The sequence below is a fragment of the Papio anubis genome, chromosome 18, assembly GCF_008728515.1.
Source record: "Papio anubis isolate 15944 chromosome 18, Panubis1.0, whole genome shotgun sequence".
NCBI lineage: Eukaryota > Metazoa > Chordata > Mammalia > Primates > Cercopithecidae > Papio > Papio anubis.
In genome coordinates, this window is record NC_044993.1 from 39,820,178 (window position 1) to 39,845,237 (window position 25,060).

At 41.2% G+C, this 25,060-nt stretch overlaps 1 protein-coding gene across 1 annotated transcript; it reads right to left on the minus strand.

Moving 5' to 3' along the window:
- Positions 1-4,740: 4,740 nt before the first annotated feature.
- Positions 4,741-16,102, minus strand: CNEP1R1 (CTD nuclear envelope phosphatase 1 regulatory subunit 1). The gene is made up of 6 exons (XM_003916855.3): positions 15,972-16,102; positions 14,844-14,915; positions 11,856-11,929; positions 8,160-8,269; positions 7,665-7,719; positions 4,741-6,410 (listed from the first exon to the last, which is right to left on the minus strand). The coding sequence occupies exons 1-6, from the start codon at positions 15,994-15,996 to the stop codon at positions 6,369-6,371; spliced, it is 378 nt and encodes a 125-aa protein (XP_003916904.1). The 5' UTR covers positions 15,997-16,102; the 3' UTR covers positions 4,741-6,368.
- Between the last annotated feature and the right edge of the window lie 8,958 nt (positions 16,103-25,060).

The window sequence follows — 25,060 nt, forward strand, 5'->3', positions numbered from 1 at the left end:
AACATAGTGAGACTATGTTGCTACAAAAAATCAAAAAGTTAGCTAGGAATGGTAAGAGCCTGTAATCTCAGCACTTTGGGAGGCTGAGGTGTGAGGATTGCTTGAGCCCAGGAGTTGGAGGCTGCAGTGAGCCATGATTGTGTCACTGCATGCCAGCCTGGGTGACAGAGCAAGACCCCAACTGCAAAAAGAAATAAAATTTATATTTTAGTGTATTTATGTATTTATGTACAAACTCAATTTCAATACCAAAGTCAAGATTCATCCATTTGTTCAACAACAATTGAGCATCTTCCATAGATGCCAGCACTCTTGGGTACTCAAGGTACACCTATAACAAGGACTCAGAATAGCGACTCAAAAATTAGTTTGTGGTAAAAAAAAAAAAAAGCTGGAAAGTTATCTTTTACATACATTATTTCATTTCATCCTTCTAGCTATTCTGCAAGATAGCTATCTAATAGGCCTAAATGAAATTAAGGTTCAGAGAGAATAAGTCACTTGCCGCACTGGCTAATGGAGGAAATGGGACTGTAATCCACGTTGATCTGCCAAGTCTGGATCCTTCCACTGCACATGGCCCTGAGCTCTCTCACCTGCCAGATGGCTTGAGGCTTGATGGAAGCACTCTCATCCATTAGTTCAACTCTCCACAGCATGCTCCTGGAACACAACTGCTGTGTACTACTCTAGCAGTCAGGCAAGCAAGAGAAACTGACTTTGAGTAAACTGAAAACCAATTATTTAAAGGATATTGGGTATTTCAGGGTTTTGGAGTGGTCTAGAGAGACTGGTTCAAGGCTAAAGTTCCAGAAGAAAAAAATGCCCAAACCCATCTTACGGAACTGGTCGGATGAGGAAACTGATGCCACCTACACTGAGCGCCAATGAGTACCCTGCCATGGAAACACAGCTTTACCACCTCCACCCATGCCTGGGTCCCAAATGCAGGAGTCCAAAGTTTTCTGGGTTGTCCTGAGAGAGGATGAACTGACATAGCCAGCATTCCCCAAATCTAGCACGGGTGCTCAGAGGGAGCTGGGCAGGGCAACCACTCTGTGATTCTGTGGGATGTTCAATACATTTGCATGCCTCTTCTCCAATTAAAGAAGAGGAACTGTACAGACAGAAACCACAACAAACACCCTCCGTCCCCCAAAGAATGTGAACAAGTCTTTGGTGAAATGGCAGAAAAGCAGGCAGTTTAACAGGTTTCTCTACTGCAGGGCCACTCGGGACATTCATTCATTCATTCATTCATTCATTCATTTGGGGCAGAGTGTCACGCTGTCGCTCTGGCGGGAATACAGTGGTGCAATCATAGCTCACTGCAGCCCCGGTCTCCGGAGTTCAAACGATCTGCCTGCCTTGGCTTCCCAAGCAGCTGGGATTACAGGCATGAGCCATCGTGTCCAGCCAACATGGAGCTTTTAATATGCTTTACAGCATGAGCAATCTCCAGAAGGAAGATGTAGTAGTTCCCAAATATTGGTGATCATGGAACTTTTATTTCTGTAACAGGCTAAATCCGTATGATGGAAAAAGTGGTGCTGGTGGTAGGCTTTATGCTTAATTGCTTCTCCTGCTCTCTGCTAAGTCCTATTCATTTGACATTAAAAAAGATTTTTTTTTTTCCTTTTTTTTGAGACAGTTTTACTCTTGTTGCCCAGGCTAGAGTCCAATGGCGTGATCTCGGCTCACTGCAACCTCTTCCTCCCAAGTTCAAGAGATTCTCTTGCCTCAGCCTCCCGAGTAGCTGGGATTACAGGCGTTAGCCACCATGCCAGGCTAATTTTTTTATTTTAGTAGAGACGGGGTTTCACCATGTTGGTCAAGCTGGTCTCAAACTCTGACCTCAGGTGATCCACCTGCCTCAGCCTCCCAAAGTGCCAGGATTACAGGCATGAGCCACCACGCCCAGCCTGTTTTTTTTAATATTAAAAAAATTCCCCACTTGTCAAAGCTGACCTATCATTTGCCCTCTAGGAGGTATTTGGGTAAGCCCAGGCACAGATTTTTTTTTTTTTTTTTAAGGTTTTATTTCCGATTCCACTCCCTGAACTCTAGTTCTGGGGCCCACATATCTCATCTGAGCTATAGCAGCCACTCCCAGCTGGCCTCCCAGGTCCTGCCCTATCAGTCATCACAAATGCTAATCCAGTTGTCACTTCCTTAACTGAAAACACTTTGATGGCTTCCCATTGCCCTCGTGAAATACCATGTTCTGGTTCCTACTTCCTTCCCGTTTTCTCTCGTCACAGCCCCCTCCCCGGCAAAACTTCTCCCCCTACTGGCAACACACACCAGATGTTTGCTAATCACCTATTTTGGAAAGGCTGGTCTGGCTGGGTCCTCTTCCCATGGACTCCTGTAGCATCCTGCATTTTTACTTTTCATAGCACTTAAACTGCATGGTAACTGCTTGACCACTTGACCACTGGTCTGTACTCCCCACCAGATAACAAGTTCTGAGGTTCTGAGAGGGCAGAAATTCATTTTGCTTTTTTTTTTTTTTTTTTTGAGACAGTCTTGTTCTGTCACCCTGGCTGGAGTCCTAGTCACACAAGTCATAGCTCACTGCAGCCTTGAACTCCTAGGCTCAGGCAATCCTCCCACCTTAGCCTACTGAGTAGCTGAGACTGTGGGTGTGTGCTATGCCCAGCTAATTTTCTAACACATTAATAACCCAGCAAAACACTTGCCATGTAAAAGGGAGTCTATAAAGTGATGAACACACTTTAAAATAGGGTAACAAATATCCTTTTATTTTTCTCTGTCTCTCACACAGTCAGACTGGCATAGCAGGTATCAGTGGTACACTAAAAACATTAGATTTTAACGTGTTGCATGATGAAGCAGACAAGACACACTTCCTATCTTTGGTGGGAAAAAAAGAAATTATACTTACCCTTTGTAAAAGCATAAAGTTTAGAGTCTGAAGAGTAAGACTCAAATTTCTATGGTTTCAACAGGACAGGGAGCGAGAGACACCTCAGTTGCTGAGGGCAGGGCATTTGTCAGAAGGATTGTTAAATCTTTATAAAATGCCAGTCAAGATGGCCTAGTTCGAAATGAAAAAAGAGCGTCTCAAAAAGCAGCACTAGCAGATAGTCATGAGCTTGAATGTTTTCAGAGAGGTTCCTCAGGAAGAGGAAAACACCGAACACCATTTTCTGAGTAAGGCCAAATATCCTCTCTTTGCCTTTAGTCGTTTTCAGGAGTTTGCTTGGTTCAAAAGATTAGGTGAAATTTCCTCATGGTTATCTCAACTAAGATGTTGACTTTGGGCAAACTTGTAACAGTCAAGGGTTTTTTTTTTCCCTTAAAGATTTGGGTTGGCCGGGCGCGGTGGCTCAAGCCTGTAATCCCAGCACTTTGGGAGGCCGAGACGGGTGGATCACGAGGTCAGGAGATCGAGACCATCCTGGCTAACATGGTGAAACCCCGTCTCTACTAAAAAATACAAAAAACTAGCCGGGCGAGGTGGCGGGCATCTGTAGTCCCAGCTACTCGGGAGGCTGAGGCAGAAGAATGGCCTGAACCCGGGTGGCGGAGCTTGCAGTGAGCTGAGATCCGGCCACTGCACTCCAGCCTGGGCGACAGAGGGAGACTCCGTCTCAAAAAAAAAAAAAAAAAAAAAAAAAAAGATTTGGGTTAACAAACTTACTGAGGATTGACTCTGTAGCTAGGCACTATTTAAGTGCTTTACATGAATTAACACTTTAAGACTTGAAATAAGCCTGGAAGATTAGCATTATGCCTATATCCTATATATTATCTCAATGTACCAAAGAAACTGGCATTATGCCCATTTAATAAACGAGGAAACTAAGGTTGCATAATTTAGCTAGAGTTACAAAACTACCAAGTAGCAGATCTGAGATTCAAATCCAGGCAGTTTGGCTTAACAGTCTACATTCTTAACAGTAATATTATAATGGCTCTTGAATAAATTCACTTCACACACATATGTAAAGATCCATTCAATCTGAGTCAGAGATTTGGATTTTGGTGCTGGCTCTGTCTTTAGTAAGTTGTGGGGATTTCATATAGAGACTTCGCAAATTTGAGACTGTCTACCCCACCTGTAAAATTAGATGATTGGATTCTACCAGTGACCTCCTAACAATGTGCGAGAAGGGATGAGAAGGTAGAGGTGGTGGTTAGAAACTAACGTCACAACGATCCTTGGACCATTCCAAATGAAGACTCTTTAGGAAAATGAGTTGTTCTGCTAGAAGTTAAGGTATGAAAAGTCTCTGGACTATAACAGATTGTTTTCTTTTGAAGCCCGTGGAATCCAAGTAATGTGGCATCTGAAGTTCCCTCCAAGTGCATGCAAAGACACAGGTGGGTTTTCCTAGAGGAGGGGTCAAGTCTTTTATTAAACCCTCAAAGGAATTCATGACTCCAAAAAAGATGAAGGGCCTATAAAATACTTCTTCAGCTTTATGCTCTTGGAGGAAACTGGCAATCCAAGTTTGTAAAGAGCAATATGACAAAACCTGTATTTCCTGATTAACAGCCAAGTGTTATTAGACTATGATAAATAAGACATATCAAAAGTAATCATAACCTAATAAACTGGGTAGCTACACGTGCTACTTAAAATTTGCTGTCTTGGACACAGAGCTAAAGTAAAATGTCTCATCTGGGACTAGCTTATATCTGATACAGACAATATGTTTTAACATTTTTTTCAGAGTTACAAACTTACAATAAACCAAATAAAAAGTCCAATCACGAGTTATATATAAAGTATTTATTTTTTATGCACATATTTACCTACAAAATTTACAGAAAATAAAACAAAGCAGAATATATAGAATACCCTCTTAAGACTTCTTAGGAGCAGAGGGTTTTATTGCTGCAGTTCAAAGAATAAAATTTTATACATGTGAAAGCTAAGATGAACACATTTAAGTTAAATGGCAGCCTTGTTAAAAAGTTTTTTATCCTGTTATTGAATTTTCAGCTTTATGTTAAATGAAATTTAAAAGATTGCTCATGAAATAATTTAAACCTTTTCAAAATCTAATAAACAGGTAAAAGGCACCTCCAGTACTTTAAAATATTTACAGCAATCCCAATAGTTTAATTTTAAGGGCTATTATAGTACATGTGGCTATTATGCATACACAGTATGTCATTAACACTCTCTAAACAGTGAGAATTGTAGACTCTAGTTTGTGGCACCACTCCCAAGTTATTCTGGTGAAGGTGTAGGATGATCAATTATACCTGTGCAACACTAGTGTCACAGCTTGTCTACCACAGCGTAAAATCCAGTTATCTAAAACAGTGACTATCAAATTCCCAGACAATACATAATTTATCAGTAGACTTGTATATTCACAAGCCTTTAGGGTATTTTAAAAATTATTAAAGAGGCCAGGCACGGTGGCTCATGCCTGTAATCCCAGCATTTTGGGAGGCCGAGGCAGGAGGATCACGAGGTCAGGAGATCGAGACCATCCTGGCCAACATGGTGAAACCCTGTCTCTACTAAAAATACAAAAAAAATTAGCCGGGCATGGTGGCATGTGCCTGTAGTCCCAGCTACTCGGGAGGCTGAAGCAAGAGAATCGCTTGAATCCAGGAGGCAGAGGTTGCAGAGAGCCAAGATCGTGCCACTGCACTCCAGCCTGGCGACAGAGCGAGACTCCGTAAAAAAAAAAAAAAAAAAAAAAAAAATTATTAAAGCAATATAAAGGATATTTAGCATTTAAATGAAAACAATAAACTAAAAATAAAACCACAATAGTTGGAGTTCAATATCTGGCTTAACAAAAAGTGTTTCTCAAAACATCTATAATTTCTTACAACATAATGGAGAGTTTTCCTCAGTCTAAGCTGAATCCAATGTTTTTCCTGCAGTATGATTAGAAGTGTAAGAATGAAAGGCACACATAATAGCCAGTTTTAAAGAGCTGTGGGGATGGCAAGCAGATGTTCCTGAAATACCGGTGCAGGAGAACAAAGTCCACACAACGTTTTCTTCTTTGTTTAACATTGGCATTGATTTGCTATTTACAGTAGTTTGCAAAAAATACATTATAAAAACTGAATGAGGTTCTGTTTCTAAGTTTAACTTAGTAACATACATACATACTTCATCTGCAAAAATCTTTGCAGGATCTGAAGTACTAAAGTGACACTAATACTGAAACACAGGTAATCAAAAGTACCAAAGCACTGATAATGAGTCACCATCATCAAGATAATCCAGGTAAATATTGCACACTTATTGTCAGTTGCTGCTATGACCTTTACATATCCAACCGCAAAAGGAATCCTTTATGGCTTTTTGCTGTATCACTTATTTGAAGAAAGGCTATTTTAAGTCCCATAACAATGAGTGAAGATTGTCATTGAACATGAGGCCTAGGTTTCAAAATTAGTTTTCCTGTCTGCAAAAATGAAAAGATAAAATTTTTTCAATACACAGTTCTAGTAAAAATAACATTGCTTATTTATAAACCTTAAATGGTATGTGCAAGGAATAAGAATGCTTCTCTATAGTCAAGACTAAACAATTAATAGTTATGCTTTCAATGCTTCCTTTGTGTGGAGTTTCCTTCTGAGCTCTTTATTTTAAAATACTACATACATCTTTTTTTTCTCCTCTTTTCATTTTTTGTAGAGACGGAGTCTTGCTACGTTGCCCAGGTTCATCTCAAACTCCTGGACTCAAGCAATCCTCCCGCCTTGGCCTCCCAAAGTGCTGGGATTACAAGCGTGAACCACCATGCCTGGCCTCTTTATTCTAATTTCTGTAATGAATACGTATTACTTGTTTAATGACTTTTTAAATTGAAGGCTAAGACACTTTTATAAATAAAATAAGCAAATCAAAATAGAAGCTACCTATCAAAATTGTGCGACACCCTTATTATACACTGTTACATGATAGTTTTTAATTTACTTAAAGACAGGGTCTCACTGTCGTCCAGGCTAGACTGCAGTGGTATGATCACAGCTCATTGCAGCCTCAAACTCCTGGGCTCAAGCAATTCTCCTGCCTCAGCCTCCCAAGCAGCTGGGAAATACAGGTGTGTGCCACCCGCCTGGCTAATTTTTACATTTTTTGTAGAGATGGGGTCTTGCTAATGTTGCCCAGGCTGGTCTCAAACTCCTGGACTCAAGAGATCCTTCTGCCTCAACTTCCCAAAATGCTGGGATTAGAGGCATGAGCCACCATGCCCAGTCTCCCATCATCTACTTTTAAAAACACAATAGGTTCATATGTCCATAGTCCACAAATTAATCTATGACTCTATTTACAAATAACATATATAGCGTATCACTTGATAAATAACAGTAGTTTACAAAACCAGTATCTGCTGAGCCATTTTTGGTCAATAACAAACAACCACTGTACTTCACTGACTCTAAGATGCATCAGTTATAAGATGCATCATGATTTTATGCCATTAAGAAAGATTGTCAACTCTCCCAATTTGTCAGATCTCACTGATTGTAAGACAGATCTCAATGTCAAAGATGTTAAATGTAAAAGATTCTTAAAATCAATGCTCTAAGTATATTCTCATTATTCATTCCACAGAGAAAATTTATTGCTAATAAAACATCTACCTTTCTAAAGCCAAAAATTTCAGTGTTTTCATGCAGGTTTATAATTTTCTAACCAAAAAAATACTTACATCATCACAAGACATATTGTATTCTGCTAATACCGTCCGACATCGAGCAGCTATACTGAATACACGTGGTCAAAGGAAAATTTCTCATTTCAAGAGTAAGCATTATGTTTCTTGTTTTTTTTTTTTTTTTTCTTTTTTTAGACAGAGTCTTGCTCTGTAGCCCAGGCTGGAATGCAGTGGCATGATTTCAGCTCACTGCAACCTCTGCCTCCCGGGTTCAAGCGATTCTCCCACCTCAGCCTCCCAAGTAACTGGGACTACAGGCACAGACCACCACGCCTGGCTAATTATTTGTATTTTAGTAGAGATGTGGCTTCACCATGTTGCCCAGGCTGGTCTCGAACTCCTGAGCTCAGGAAATCCGCCCACCTCGGCCTCCCAAAGCGCTGGGATTACAGGCATGAGCCACCGCGCCCAGGAAGAGTAAGCTTTTAATCATTACCTACATCAAGAAAGCACTTCAGAGAATGAAACTTAATCCTTGGTAAAGGATACATTGATGGTGCAACTACTCTCTTGTGTATTCCAGCAAAGAACAAGCCTATTAGAGTGATACAGCTAATGGTGAAAAATGGGTGATTCCATAATGATGTGAAGAAGGACACCTGTAAGAGTTGAAAATATAAAAATGTTAAAAATCTTAGGATGGCTGATTCCTACCTCCCCATTTGTACATAAATATATAAAAAATTTTTTTATCATCTAAACTATGAGGATTTGAAGACTTAGTTCTCTGTATTGCTGTGTTGTAAAAATAAAAATGTATAGGCTTTCTATCTTCTATAAAGATAAATATAGCAGTATTCCCTCCATCCATTTCAAATACTTGAACTATTACAAATTCATTCCTATAATCAAAAAACAACCCTATCAAAAATATTTACTGAACTCTGCATTGAATGAGTGAAGATGAGGCCTCTGGTCTCAATGAAAACACAAATCAAACATGATTTAGTTACCTTCCCTGTTTTTTTTTTTTTTTTTTTTAGAGACAGAGTTTCACTCTTGTCACCCAGGCTGGAGTGTAGTAACACGTTCTCAGGTTACTGCAACCTCTACTTCAACCTCCACCTCCAGGATTCAAGCAATTCTCCTGCCTCAGCCTCCCAAGTAGCTGGGATTACAGGCACCCACCACCACGCCTGGCTAATTTTTGTATTTTTAGTAGAGATAGGGTTTCACCATATTGGCCAGGCTGGTCTTGAACTCTTGACCTCAGGTGATCCGCCCACTTCAGCCTCCCAAAGTGCTGGGATTACAGGCATGAACCACCACGCCCGGCCTACTTTCACTGTTACAAAGCTTCCTTAGAAGAGTTGAGCAAACTGCCATTCATAACCTGGTCCCAGTCTAATTTTCATCTCCTGCCATATTTCCACACATACGCTGCCTTGTTCACTTCTCTCCCTCCACCTGGCTAACTCTTACATAACCTCGTAACACTCAATTCCAGCATCACCCCTTCCTCCCTGCAGAGGCAAAAAAACAAATTTGGTTTAGAAGCTACTGAGATCTAAATGACCACATGACATTCAAGAAGGGAAAAACAATTAGTAGCTATCCATAAAGAGCTAAAATGAAAGAGAGAAAGGGCTGATTTCAGATCTGGACATATCAAATGATAGCAGAAAACAGGACAATCCACAAGTCTAAGAATATGTAGAGGGCCAAGGGTCCAGGATCCATGACTGGAACAAGAGTAGGCACCGAAATGGAAATGTCGACTGGAGACACAGAGAAGACAAGCATTTAGAGCCTGTGTAGAAAGAAATCAAGTGAATTAGTAACTAGATGGGAGCAAGAGAATCAAGTTCCACACACCCCACTCCACTCTCACAGCAGGAGATGCGCAGCGTGTTTCAAGACAGAAGCGCCAGGTACCAGATGGCCCAGCATGGTACTGGTTACAGAAGTTTGTCAGATGAAGAAATGAGAGTCTGAAAATACCAGGAAAGAAGTTGCCAGAAAGATGATGATCCAAGGAAAAGTTAATATTCCAGAAGAATGTCTTCTTCAAACCTCCGAGGACAGTTTCTCACAAGCCAGCTCTGTTGTGTGTAGCCTGCACCAGGTTAGCATATACAATGCTTTATGTCTTCATTTTAATTAGGCCATCAGTTTCAGCCTTCCTCCCTCCGTGGCAACATTCCAGTGCATCGAGACAGTGGTTCTCTCCAGGTCAGGCAGTCAGGTACTTCCTGTCTGCCATATTCTTTCTCTCCCTAGGTTCTTCCAGCTAGCCACTGGCTCCTGAGTTTGCAACTCTTGCTACAAATACAATTGCTGGTTAAAACTCCTGTCAGGTATGGGGTTATTAAATACTGAAATATAAAGAGCCAACCCTTAGGCGAATAGTTATATTCTCACCTAATTTAGAAAATTATATTAACTACATAGTTTTGGGCCTATTTCAAATTACATTTAATTTTGTGTTTTATTAAGATCTCAACTAGCTGAAATCAGCTTATATTTTTCCCAATTAGAAGTCAGACTCATTTCCCAAGATGGATCTTTTTCAATCTTCTTGCCAGCCTCCTTCCACTCTTCCCCTAAAGATGACTACCAAATGCAGCCTTAAGATCAGATTTTTATAAATGAACACACAAGAGAGTTTCCTGTCTGCCATAAAAATCCTCTATTAACATAAAATTCCATCACCAATTTCCCCTTGCCACCTATCTTTTATATATCTCCACCTCAGCAGATAAAGTTAGGGAGACTATGTGGGAAATAAACCTCTCTGGCTGTCTGAATTGCCATAGAGACTGATGACAAAAGCCTTCTCTTAGGTTTTTCTTCTGTAAAACAAATACAAACAGAGCTACTGAAAGTACTACTTGGTTAATTGCAGCTTAAAGTGGGGAGGGGATTTTTAAGATTTGTGAAAATTACATCATTACTCCCTAAATAAAACTGCACTGGGGGAAAGAAACTTCACTGAAAAATTGGAGACTAACTTCCCTAATAAATAAAAGCCCTGAGTTTGAAATTAAGGCACAAGTTAGTAGAAAGAGGTGGAAATGTGAGAAACATGCTATCAGCTTTCATCAAAGGATGCTTCAAGGAATAACATTATGAAATCAGTTATTGCATTTGGTATAGGGATATTTTTGCACAGTGCCCAATGGGAGATTCCTCAGTGTTTCCTATATTAAACTTCAGGCAAGAAATTTTTTTTCAGAGATAAATGTTGGGAAAGAAAAGCTTTGCTAGCCCAAGGAACTGATATATGTGTTATCTCACAGACAATGAAAATCACAGAATTAACTGTGACTTCACTGATTAGGTAACTCAGAGACCAATTTATAATCCAATTTTGGCAACTGTGTTGGGCTACATGGCCTATACATCAGTGAGCTGGTTTCCTTTCTGGTTTTGACCTCATGGTCCAACTTGTTTTTATCTAGTCCTGACTTTTTATTATACTTGTATTTTGCTATTTTATCATATGTTTCCCGTAAAGTCATCTCCAGTGCTTTATGGGATGAAAAAAAGGTATTAACAGAGATAACTCATAGAAGAAAATGTTATTTTATAATTTTTTTCTCTCCCTCTTTTTTTCTGAGACAGGGTATCGCTCTGTCACACAGGCTGGAGTGTAGTGGCACAATCATAGCTCACTGCAGTCTCGATCTCCTGAGCTCAAGTGATCCTCCTACTTCAGCCTCCAAAGTAGCTGGGTACAGCATGCACCACTATACCTGGCTGATTTTTAAATTTTTTGTAGAGATGGGGTCTTGCTAGATTACATTGCCCAGGCTGGTCTTGAACTCCTGCCTTGGCATCCCAAAGTGTTGGGATTCCAGGTGTAAGCCACCATGCCTGGCCTATTTTAGAACTTTTAAAAGCTGGCACTGATGACACTCAATGAACAAAGCAGAATGAAGAGAATACTCACACTGAAGTAAAAATGAGAGATATATAAAAAATGTAAAAATGATAAATTCAGAAGTGAATGACAAATAACAACTAATGTCTAAGAAATAATAGCATCTCTTAGACCTTTTCCCTGTAAAGACACTTAATTCACAACAGCCAGCCAAAATCTTCCTTGAGCAAATTAATAAAAGGCATATTTTTAATACGACAATATCACTAGTAGTAGTGTTTGAATACTTTATCATTAACAAAGCACTACAATATCCATTATCTCATTTAATTATGCTAATGATTTTAAAACAAAACTTCTACCTTTTGTGTCTCAGGGTCTATTAACCAGTTCCAGGCACCAGTAGCTGTACAGACAGATACCACTATAAGAAGCACTGATGAAAGATAAACACGAAATTAGTAAGCAAATACATACTTAATATGTGATACTATCACCAGAAGTTCCTACTAAATGACAACCAAAGAAAACAGCACTTTATTAAATGGAAAATGCACTAACTAGACTCAGGAATTAGGAGGCTTGCCATATGGCTTCGAGGAATTCTCTTAAACATTGTGAACCTTAGTAATTAAGGATACTGTTTCTCTTATGATTTGGTCAGAACTTATGAAGATCAATGAAATAAAAAGCAATTCGATGGTGACACTTCAGTAGAAGAGTCTATGCTATGTAACGTTCACTGTGCTTAGTGAAGATTTTGCAGATCTTGTAGACTCAAATTAAAAAAACAACAAACTCATTTTCTACTGTAAAGAAACCATCAAAGACTCCTTTTTGAATGTACTGAGAAGACTGACTAAAGGATTTTGCTTTGCAGATGACTGCCATGGTTACATTAAAGTCAGTGCAGGAAGTATGGAGCACACCAGTTAGTATCGGATTTTCTTTAAGGGACTTAAAGGTAGGGTAGAAATTCTGCCAGTAAAACTAAGAAAAGGTCTTTCTCTCCACTGAGCTAGCATGATTTTAGAAATTCTAAATAAATCGTAAGTAAAACTTAAGAATGGTATTAGTAAAAAATAATAAAGGGGCATCAAGACCCAGTTAATATTCTGGAGATGATGACCGTTGCCTGTCTTTCAGTTAGGATGCATACATTTTTCAAATGTGGAAATCCAGTTTCCAAGAGCAACAGAAATATAGCAAATGTAGAAAAACAGGATCAAAATATCAAAACTATGTTCTGAACTCAGAACAGACTTAACTCAATTTCTTACAATTCTGTATTTGCAGAAATACACACACTATATTACACATGTATGTTTTAAAAAAATAAGCAAAAGCAAAATCAATACACTAGAAAGGACCTCATACACATGCTTTATTTGGCTGGTTCATTAGCCAAGTAAGTGCTAAGACCATGAGTCAGAGAAAAAGTAAGTATATTTATATCACCTTTTATAAGATAGGGCAGTATCATATACATTTTAAAAGATATTCAATTAACAGTGAAACATAGGTTTTGGGGATAATTCCTAGGTAAACCAGAGAACCTAGGAAAATCATTACCTGTAAATTCTGACCAACCAGAATTCTCACAGCATACTAATAAAACTTTGCAAATAGATTTAATAAAAATTACACAAAAAATCTTGCCAGATCCTTAGCTTCAATAGTGCTTTTTTGGTCCAGCAAACCGATTCACGCTTTGAAATAAAGTAAATCCTCAATGTGTGCTACTACACTTCCTTCTTGATAGGAATTAAATTTAAATAATGACCATCCAAGAAATTAAAACTATTTGGCCCGGTGTGGTGGCTCACACCTGTAATCCTAGCACTTTAGGAAGCCTCACCTGTGGTGAGGAGTTTGAGACCAGCCTGGCCAAAATGGAGAAACCTCGTCTCCACTGAAAATACACAAAAAAATTAGCTGCACGTGGTGGCGGGCACCTGTAATCTCAGCTACTGAGGAGGATGAGGCAGGAGAATCACTTGAACCCGGGAGGCAGAGGTTGCAGTGAGCCGAGATGGCGCCACTGCACTCTAGCCTGGGCAACAGAACGAGACTCCATTCCAAAAAACAAACCAAAACTATTCCAAACACATACTAACAAAGCATTTTGTTTGATGATCTCATGGCTCCTATATTTGTCCACACTTCCTATGTATTTCCATGGGCAAGTAATCACTGTTCAAATTATATTTTGTAGCACTCATGATACTTATGAATAGATACTAATAATGTGAATTTCTTTTCTAGGTCAGACTTCAAAGCAGCAGTTACGCTTTGTTAAAAATCAACTAAGGGTAATTTTGTAACTTTTCCAAGTATACATTAAATAACATGACTTTACTTTTTTTTTTTTAAAACACGGGGTCTCCCTCTGTTCCCTAAGCTGGATTGCAGTGAACATAGCTCACTTAGCTCACTACATAGCTCACTACAGCCTCAACCTCCTGGGATCAAGTGATCCTCCCAAGTTGCTAGGACCTCAGGGTGTGCCACCATGCCTGGCTAAATTTTTTTTTTTTTTTTTTTGAGTAGAGATGGGGTCTCTCCATGTTACCCAGGCTGATCTCAAACTCCCATGCTCAAGCAATCCTCCCGCCTCGGCCTCCCAAAGCACTGGGATTTTTATGCACGTGACTCACTGCGCCCTGCCAATATGATTCTTCTTACTAAAATTTTATTCCAATAGTTTGTAGGCAAATTATAAAACTGCCAAACGGGCTAGTGAAATTTTTATTAGGACGGGCTAGTGAAATTTTTATTAGGTATGTCTTTATCAAAGTTGTAATAGTTAATTTAAAAATTTAAATATTTTTATTATTTATTTATTGAGACTGGGTTTTGCTCTTGTCGCCCAGGCTGGAGTGCAATGGCGCAATCTCGGCTCACTGCAATCTCTGCCTCCCGGGTTCAAGCGATTCTCCCACCTCAGCCTCCCGAGTAGCTGCGATCACAGGCGGCACCACCATGACCGGCTAATTTTGTATTTTCAGTAGAGACGAGGTTTCACCGTGTTGGCCAGGCTAGTCTTGAACTTCTGACCTCAGGTGATCCGCCTGCCTGGGCTTCCCAAAGTGCTGGGATTATAGGCGTGAGCTACAGCGCCTGGCCAAAAATATGTTTTTTAATGCAAAAACAAAAACAACCACACGACATAGACTGTTCTTTTGAGAAGGCCAGTTACAATTTCCTTTTCTTAAAAATTTCTTCATAAGGCATTGTTCACAATGTTAAATAAATTTACGCAAACATTTTACATAAAAGCAAATCGTTCCTACATAAGGATAAAATTATCAACTGTTAGTTTTCCCTTAAAATAACATTCAGGAACTTACTTCTCCAACGTCCAGTAGCAGGTTGCAAACAATGAATATATTCAGTAAGTCTCCTCTCAAAAGCCTTGAGATCTAGGTAGAAAGATGTCAATTTTCCAATTAGCCACTCTTACTCGTCTGATGAAATGTCACAGAGTATTTACCTAACATTAAGACGACACGTGAGATACTCTTAACTGCTTCAGGTCTTACACACTAACTTCTATGTATCACTGCACTGTTTATTTCATTTACTATGACAGCTTTTTAAGCACTTGACAAAAACATTAGAGTTCTTTAATTCCAATTTCTCATATAAGAAAACTTACTGATTCACTTTTAGAAGCTTCATAAAAATGGTATGGGGAGAAATTAAGCAGCTGTCTCAGCCAGCGCCAAAAGCGAACAATTTCAGGGTTGCAAATAAAATTAAAATCCAGTTTTAGCTCTCCGGGAACCAAGAACTTCCTATTAGAACCACGTAGAGTGCTTAACATCAAAGTCTTCGAGGTCTACCTGACTACAATTATCCGCCTGCTGTTTCCAGCTCTCACATTTAATTAATGGCTACGCTGTCTGGCCTTACTAGACTTCTTGACACTGATAGCGGGTGGGTGTGGAAAGACATTCCCCTTGCCCCCTCCGAAGGGGGTACAGGTGATCTTCGTGGCGCCCAGGCAGCGCCTAGTTCTAGAAGACAGGGGCGTCTAAGCTGCTCCGAGTGGTGGGGTATCCTTTCCGCAGGGGTGTGCTTTAAACTTTAAAACACCGAGCGGCACTTCCTAACCTTGGCAGTTACCGGAAACCACCGTAGGAATCAGGGATACAACTCGTGGGGCTGTGAGAATGAAATGAAATGAATTAGCAGGCTGCAATGCACGGAGTGCAAGTGTCTGCCAATGAATAGAAAATAAAAATAGTAGCTGGCGAGGAGCTCAAAACCCTCTAGGCTTGTGGGGACAGAGATAGCTGAGGCGCCGCCCCCCGCGTCCGGCCAGGTACGGCTGCCTCCGCGCCCCCAAGCTCCGGGCCCGAGCTCCATCCTCTGCGGCCTCCTCCCCGGGCGGGGGTCTTCACGACGCCGGCCCCTCCGGAGCGCCGCCAGCTTCTGAGAGGAGACGTGGGACGGGCCCGGGCGGCCCACCCTACCTTCCGCCTGCTCCAGCGAGTTCATGTCTGGCGGCAGCTCAGCTCACCGCCGCGGCCCCGTCCGCATCGCAGCTTCCGCGGCCCCCGCCCGGCCCGCAGCGCCAACTCCCACCTCTAACCGCTCCCCGCTGCCCCTCCCTGTCGCACCGCCCCTTGCCTATACCCGCTACGTTCATTGGGTTCCTCTAGTAGACCGCCAACTAAGACGGCTTTCTATTGGCTATCTCTTGCACCAGCCTCGGAGCTTAGCGTTGGACGGTCAGCCGGAGGGACCAAGAACTGCCTGCGGCCAGGCGGGCGTAACGCTGGCGCCGCCTCCTGCCCCGGGGAGGAACTGCAGCCCTCCGGAGCCAGATCGTTCATTCATTTATTCCCCGTTCGCCGCTTGGTTCCTTCATTCCTCAAATGTTGATTGAGCGCCCACTATCTTCCAGGCATTATTCTGGTCGCTAGCGAGGGATACAGAAATCAAAGAGTTGGTTCTGTCCTCAAGGATCTCAAGGAGTAATGAAATCTGTACAGAACTAACTAGAACCCTAAATAACCAGCTTCCTTAATTATGGTATCCTAGATAACCAACTCCTTAAGTAAACACTTCTCTCTTGGTTACTTTCTTCTCACGTCACCTAACTTTCATAATTCATAAATGAGGCAAAGTATAAGCCCAAATACCTATAGCTTAAGAAGAGATCTGTAAGGATTTGACTACATTTATATTTGATCACAAGGCCTGCTTGTTCATTTAATGGTGGCATTCTTTCATTCAAAACCATTTTATTGCCTAACATGCTAGACACTGTATTGATACGGGTATGAGCCAGATAGACAGGATTCCTGCCCACAAAGAGGAAGGGTTACAACAGGCAACAAACATGCAAATAAGAAATTTATTTCAAATAAGAATACTTCTGTTAAAATGGAGATCCTGGCCGGGCGCGGTGGCTCACGCCTGTAATCCCAGCACTTTGGGGGGCTGAGGCGAGTGGATCACTTGAGGTCAGGAGTTGAGACCAGCCTGGGCAACATGACAAAAGCCTGTCTCTACTGAAAATACAAAAAAATTATCCAGGCTTGGTTGTGCATGCCTGTAAATCCCAGTTATTTGGGAAGCTGAGGCACGAGAGTCACTTGAACTCAGGAGACAGAGGTTGCAGTGAGCCACTGCACTCCAGCCTGGGTGATAAAGTGGCACTGTCTCAAAAAAAAAAAAAAAAAAAAATCCTAAGACTGATGGACTAGATTTTTTTGTGGCAGTAACATACCAACTTATAAACAAGACCTAAGGTCCTGCCAGGCAAGGGTTAAGTCACTCACCCAGACGCTTAAAGAATAAACTATGTTCTAACTGCCACAATGTTCGTTTTTTTCCTCTAGCAGCTAAACAAGCAATATTAAAACAATTGCAGCTTACCAACTACCAGTCACTGACTAACTGATCCCTTTGTTCCACAAGCCATAACTCCTGCTTTGATTAGACAAGAGACTGATTTCAGTAACTTTCTCCTGATAAGAGACCGCTCACCATAGACTGGCCCTAGCCGGTTTGCAGAGGCTGCACACTGAGTGCCTTTATGTTCTCTACTTTGCCTTTTGACATAATGCAATTAAATGTTAAGTCTCTACCCCACAGTGAACATGTGACCCACGTAACATGCATGTTTGTTTATTATGCATGTGTGCATCCCTCTTTCCTGAATATTCATAGCTTCTCCTATAACCTGTTAAATATGTATATTTGGCCAACCCATTTGGCATAAGTTCCTGCTTCACCCTTCTCTCCTTCAAAGTGCCTGCTTTTGGTCTCTGCCAGAGACCATACTTCCCAGCTTATCAGGATGGCCAGCCTGCAGGCTCCAACCCTTCAGAAATAAACCTCTTCAGGCCGGGCACAGTGGCTCATGCCTGTAATTCCAACAATTTGGGAGGCTGAAGTGGGAGGATCACTTGAGTCCATGAGTTCCAGCCAGCCTGGGTGGTCTCTGCAAAAAACAAAAAACACAACATTTAAAAATTAATTGGGTGTGGTGGCATGTGGCTGTGGTCCCAGCTACTCAGGGGGCTGAGGGCGGAAGATTGCTTGCGCCTAGGAGTTCAGCGCTGCAGTGAGTTATGATTGCACCACTGCACTCTAGCTGGGGCAATAGAGCAAGACCCTGTCTCAAAAAACAAACAAACAAACAGAAATAAAGCTCTCCTCTCCAAATTTATGAACCTCATGATTCTTTAGTTGACAGTTCTATGGAGGGAGTAACAGTAATAGGGTACAGTGAGAAAAAGGAAGGTTAGCAGGAGCTCATGGTCTGGGAGGGCTTCATGAGGCAGAGGCATTTGAGCTGAGAACCAAAAGATGGATGAGAAGAATCCAGCCATGCAAAGATGAGGGCTAGGAAGGTTCTAAGCAGCACCACAATTTTCCCCCATTGGTATTTCGTGTATTTAATTCATCCTCAACCTTCCTCCTTCCCCTTTGTCAGCAGAATTAATTGACCACTCCCTACCACTTCATTTTGAAGGTTCCTCCACTATAGCACTTTTCAGTTTTCCATTTAAGGAGCCTTCTTTGGGACCAAACCCTTTCCATGCGTTATCAGCCTTAACCCTTTCAGGGGATATTTTTTTAAACTGTGGGTTGAAATCTATGAGAGGTTGGTAAAATCTATGTACTGAGTCATGACTATTATTATTATTTTTAATTTTTTTGTGGGTACATGGTAGCTGTTTATGGGGTACATGATGACTACTTTTTTTTTTTTTTTTTTTTAATGAATTAAGGCCAGGCACTGTGGCTCACGCTTGAGACCAGCCTGGGCAACACGGCAAGACCCTATCTCTACAAAATATACAAAACATTAGCTGGGCATGGTGGTGTGTGCCTGTGGTCCCAGCTACTTGTGAGGCTGTGGTGGGTGAATCATTTGAGTCCAGGAGGCAGAGGTTGCAATGAGCTGAGATCACACCACTGCCCTTCAGCTTGGGTGACAGAGTGATACCCTAGCAAAAAAAAACAAAAACAGAAAAACACTAAAAAGAAACTTAATTGGAAGTTAGGATGTGTGGTTTCATGGCCCGTTGTTTCTGTTGTGTGTGGGTATGTGTGCATGCTCACCGTGTTCTCATCACAGTACAAAGCATATACCTGAGAGTACCAGTTAAAAGAAGTTTGAAAGTTCGAAAGTCATCAAGGCCCATTTCACAACACAGAAAGTAAGAATCAGTTTGCCCGGATCTCACAATTATTGTCATAGCCTGAATTTAAGCCCTAAGTCAAACTACCCCTTTTGACTTCTTGCTCAATGTTCCATTTCTCCATCTCCAAGTCTAATTCATCACATTTCCCTTCGGCACGCAGCAGTGCTTAGAGAATGGCTATTGAACATCTGTTATATGACAGGCTCTCCTGGGCTAGATCCTGGGGAGGTGAGGAGTGAAGACAGACTGATGAATAGGGCATTGCAAAGCATTGTGGTGTGTGGAAGCTTTGCTAACTTGCCTTCAAAAGGGACAGTTCTGTTAACTGCAGGGCTTTTGTTTGCCTGAAGGGGGTGTGCAATTTTCTAGCAAGAGCTTGGGACAACAGAGGGAACAGTAAGAGCTACCTCCTGGGGTGTTGCCTCTCTATCCGTCACTCTCAACTGTGTTAAAATAAATGTTGAACATGCTTTTGAAAGGGCGTATGTTATTCGCCTGTCATTGGCATCTACATTTATGGATAGAGGGATTGGGGGACTTAGGGGAGGGAGACAGGAAAATACGGTCTCATAGTCAGGTTAAGGAATTTGGACCATGAGGTAGTTGGAGAGATGAAAAGGAACGGATTTCAGAACTTCATATACATGAGACTTGGCAAGGAGAAGATAGTAACACATATTTAAGGAAGACATGTTCAGGCACTAGGGTATGAGCTGAGGGTGCAAAGATCTGTAAGACTCACTCCTACTGTCTATAAAGGCAGAGTTTATTGTAAAAACAAAAGAAGACAAAACACTAATGACCCTTAAAACAGTAGTGATAAGATGAAGATCAGTTGCTAAGAGGGACAGTCTATAAAATAGCTAAAGTAGGTTAGCTTTTACTAGGGGGTTGCCACTCTGCCTTTTATTAGTTTAGGAGCATTAAATCTTCTTTAAACCTCATAACAACAGCTCTATGAGCCAAAGGGTGCTATCAAATTCATTTTAGAGATGAGTTTATAGATGAGTAGATGAGTTGATCAACCCTGAACCCTGTAGCTGGAGATACATTCTTTCTCTCTCATTCTCTCTTTCCACGTGGTACATCAGATCACACAGCAAACCCTATTAGCTCTACCCTCAACATATATTAAACATTTCAGCCTGGACAACACAGTGAGACTGTGTCTCTGAAGAAAATAATAGTTGGACATGGTCCCAGCTACTGGGAAGGCTGAGGTAGGAGGCTTACTTGAGCCTGGAAGGTTGAAGCTACAGTAAGCTATGATCACACCATTGCACTCTAGCCTGGGTGACGGCAAGACCTTGTCTCAAAAACAACAAAAACAACAACAAAGAATCACTTCCCACCACCTTCACTACTACCTGGCCCACAGCACCATTTAGGCTTGATTACTACAGTGGCCTCTAACTGGCTTCCAGCTTCTACTCCATCTCCAACAGTGCTTTGTAAAACACTAAAAGATAGCATGGCTGTCCTGCTCAAAACCCTCTGGTGGCTCCCTAAAATGACCATAACAGTGACAGTGATCATCAGACAGTTTCTCTTGCTGTACCTTGTAAAATAATTTTGACAAGATTGTATACCACATCACACGTTTTTAAAATGACATCACAAATCTTCATCATGGGTTTAAATACTTGGAAAATATGTAATTTCTGGTAAGTTGTAGATATTGACATTTGGAAAGAAAGCTATTGCATCATTCCTTTTTTTTTTTTTTTTTTTTGAGATGGAGTCTCACTTTGTTGCCCAGGCTGGAGTGCAGTGGCCTGATCTCGGCTCACTACAACCTCTCCCCTCGCCGATTCAAGCGATTCTCCTGCTTCAGCCTCCTTGAGTAGTGGGACTACAGGCACATGCCACCATGCCCAGCTAATTTTTGTACTTTTAGTAGAGATGGGGTTTTGCCATATTGGCCAGGCTGGTCTCCAACTTCTGAACTCAGGTCATCTGCCCGCTTTGGCGTCCCAAAGTGCTGGGATTACAGGTGTGAGCCACTGCACCTGGCCCATTGCATCATTCTTTTAAATGTATTCAATGGAATAGAAATACCATGGCAGGTTGATATTCACTACCATCCTTTAAAAAATATATGAATGTTTCAGCTAGGGGTGGTGGCTCACACCTGTAATCCCTGCACTTTGAGAGGCCAAGGTGGGCCGATCACTTGGGGTCAGGAGTTTGAGACCAGCCTGGCCAACATGGCAAAATCCTGTCTCAACCAAAAAATATAAAAATTAGCCAGGTGTGGTGGGGTGTGCCTGCAGTCCCAGCTACTTGGGAGGTTTACACACAAGAATCACTTGAACCCAGGAGGCGGAGGTTGCAGTGAGCTGAGATCACACCACTGCACTGCAGCCTGGGTGACAGTGTGAGACCCTGTCTCAAAAAAGAAAAGGAAAAAAAAATGAATATCTCTTATAAACATAGACAAAAAATTCTCAAAAAAATTAGCAAATCAAATTCAGCAGCATATCAAAAATATTATACGCCATGATGAAATGTGATTTATCCCAGGAATGCAAAGTTAGTTTAGCATCAGAAAATGAGTTCACATTGTCACGTCAGTAGAAAAAAAGGACAAAAACCACACAATTTGATAAAGATGCACTCATATATTGCTAGTAGGAATTTAAAATGGTGCAGTCACTTCGGAGGATAGTTTGGCAGCTCCTCAAAAAGGGGAACATGAGATAAACATACAGTTACTATATGAGCCAGCAATTCTTCTCTTAGGTATATATCCAAGAGAATTGAAAACATACATTCAAGCAAAACCTTATGCACGAATGTGCATAGTAGCATTATTCATAATAGCCAAAGAGTAGAAGCAGCTCAAATGTCCATCAGTTAATGAATGGATAAACAAAATGTGAGGTAAATATACAATGGGCTATTACTCTATTTCACAACAGTGAAAAGGAATTAAGTACTGAAATGTTACAAAATGAATAAACCCTATGTTTCCATTCATATGAAATATTCAGAATAGGTAAATCCATAGAGGCAGAAAGTAGAATTGTGGTTGCCAGAGAAAAAGAAAATCAGGTGTGACTAACAATAGATACAGGATATTTTATGAGGGTGATGAAAATGTTGTGGAATTAGATGGGGATGATGGTTGCACGACTTTGTAAATATAATTAAAACACTGAATTGTATACTTTTTTTTTTTTGAGATGAAGTTTCACTCTATCACCCAGGCTGGAGTGCACTGGTGCGACCTTGGCTCACTGCAACCTCCGCCTCCCAGGTTCAGGTGATTCTCCTGCCTCAGCCTCCCAAGTAGCTGGGATTACAGGCATGCGCCACCACGTCCAGCTAATTTTTGTATTTTTAGTAGAGACAAGGTTTCACCATGTTGGCCAGGCTGATCTCAAACTCCTGGCCTCAGGTGATCCACCCACCTTGGCCTCCCAACCGTGCTGGGATTACAGGCAAGAGCCACCCAGCCCAGCCTGAATTTTATACTTTAAAAGGGTTAATTTTTTACTTTAAAAAATATATTTCAATAGGTTTTTGGGGGAACGGATGGTGTTTGGTTACACAAATAAGTTCTTCAGTGGTGATTTCTGAGATTTTGGTGCACCCATCACCCGAGTAGTGTACACTGTATGCAATATGTAGCTTTTAATCCCTCACCACCTCTACTCTTTCCCTGAAGTCCCCAAAGTCCATTGTGTCATTCTTATGCCTTTGCATCCTCATAGCTTAGCTCTAAAAGGGTTAATTTTATGGCATGTAAATTATATTTTAATTTTAAAATATACCTCTAACTTCTGTACTTCAAAGGATAACACTGAGAAAGTGAAAAGACAGCACACAGAGTTTAATAAAATATTTGCGAATCATATATCTGGTAAGGGACTTGTATCCAGAATTTATTTTTTAAAAGAAAAAAACCTCTTATATCTCGACAATAAAAATATAAGTAACCAGGTGGCTCATGCCTGTAATTCCAGCATTTGGGAGGCTGAGGCGGGCAGATCACTTGAGGTCAGGGGTTCGAGACCAGCCTGGCCAACATAGTGAAAACCCATCTCTACTAAAAATACAGAAATTAGCCAGGTGTGGTGACGTGCGTCTGTAGTCCCAGCTACTCAGAAGGCAGAGGCAGGAGAATCGCTCGAACCTGGGAAGCAGAGTTTGCAGTGAGCCGACATCGCGCCACTGCCTCTAGCCTGGGTAACAAAGTGAGACTCCATCTCAATAAACAAACAAACGAACAAACAAAATACAACAACAAAAAACCAAACATATAAGTAACCCAATTTAAAAATGGGCAAAGGGCTGGGTGTGGTGGCTCATGCCTGTAATCCTAGCACTTCGGGAGCCCCAGGTGGGCTGATCACTTGAGGTCGGAGTTCAAGACCAGCCTGGCCAACATGGTGAAACCCTATCTTTACTAAAAATACAAAAATTAGCCAGGTGCAGTGGCACGTGCTTGTAACCACAGCTACTCGGGAGGCGGAGGTGGGAGGATCAGTGGTGCCCAGGAGGTCTTGGCTGCAGCGAGCTATGATTGTGCCACTGCACTCCAGCCTGGGCAACAAAGTGAGAACCTGAAATAAATGAATAAATAAAGTAAAATAAAATAAAAAATGGACAAAGGATATGAATAAATACTAGTGCAAAAAAGGCATATGACTGGCCAAGAAGCATAGAAAAAGATGTTCATCATTAACCACCAAGGAAATGCAAGTAAATTATCACACCACACAGTGAAATACTACTCACATCTATTAGGATGATTATAATAGTAGTCATGATAATATTAAAGCATAGTAACAGTTGTGGTAGAGGATATATGTAAATTGGAATCCTTATCTATGACTTATGGGAATGTAAAATGATGTGGCCACATTGGCAAGCAGTTGGGCAGTTTCTTAAAAACATAAAGTCATCTGGGTGAGGTGGCTCACACCAGTAATTGTAACACTTTGGGAGGCTGAGGTGAGAGGCCCTCTTGAGCCTAGGAGTTTGAGACCAGACTGGGCAACATAGGGAGATCCCATCTCTGTAAAAAAAATTAAAAAAATAGCAGGGCTTGGTGGTGCAGGCCTGTAGTCCCAGCTACTTGGGAGGCTGAGGTGGGAGGATAGCTTGAGCCCAGGAGATGAAGGCTGCAGTGACATGTGATCACACCACTGCATTCTAGCCTGGGCAACAGAGCAAGACTCTGTCTGAAAGAAACAAATAATAAATAAACGTGGATGTTGCAGTAAGCTGAGATGGCACCACTGCACTCCAGCCTGGGTGACAGAACAACACTGTCTGAAACAAACACACAACAAACGAACCCATAAAAATCACCGTATGGCCCAACAGTTCAACTCTCATCTACCTAAGAAAGATGAAAACATATGTCCATACAAAGGCTTGTATGTGATGTTCATAGCAGCATTATTTATAATAGTAAAAAAATGGGAACAAATGTCTACCAGCTGACGAAGGGTAAGCAGAAGGTGATAATATATCTGTACAATGGAATATTATTCAGCAATAAAAGGGAAGGAAGTTCTGCCACATGCTACAATGTAGATGGGGCTTGAGGCCGATGTGCTAAGTGAAATCAGCCAGTCACAAAAAGACAAATACTCTGAGTCCATTTATATGAGGCACCTAGAGTAGTCAGACTCATACAGATGGAAAACAGAATGGTGGCTTCCAGGGGCTGGGGGTGGAGAGAATGGAGAGTTACTGTTTAATAGATATGGAGTTTCAGTTTTGCAAGATGAAGTTTCGTTTCATGCATGGATGGTGGTGGTGATTGCACAGCAGGATGAAGGTATTAATATCGAACTGAATTGAACTGTACATCTTAAAATGGCTAAGATGGTAAACTTATGTGTATTTTACTACAGTTCAAAAAAATTAAAGTCACATAGTGACCT

Coding starts and splice junctions, on each gene's coding strand:
- CNEP1R1 (XM_003916855.3), bottom strand. CDS start 15,996: ATGAACTCGCTGGAGCAGGCGGAAG. Junction 7,720..8,159: donor AGAGTAGTTGCACCATCAAT/GTATCCTTTACC, acceptor ACGTGTATTCAG/TATAGCTGCTCGATGTCGGA. Junction 6,411..7,664: donor ACAATATGTCTTGTGATGAT/GTAAGTATTTTT, acceptor TCATTTTTGCAG/ACAGGAAAACTAATTTTGAA.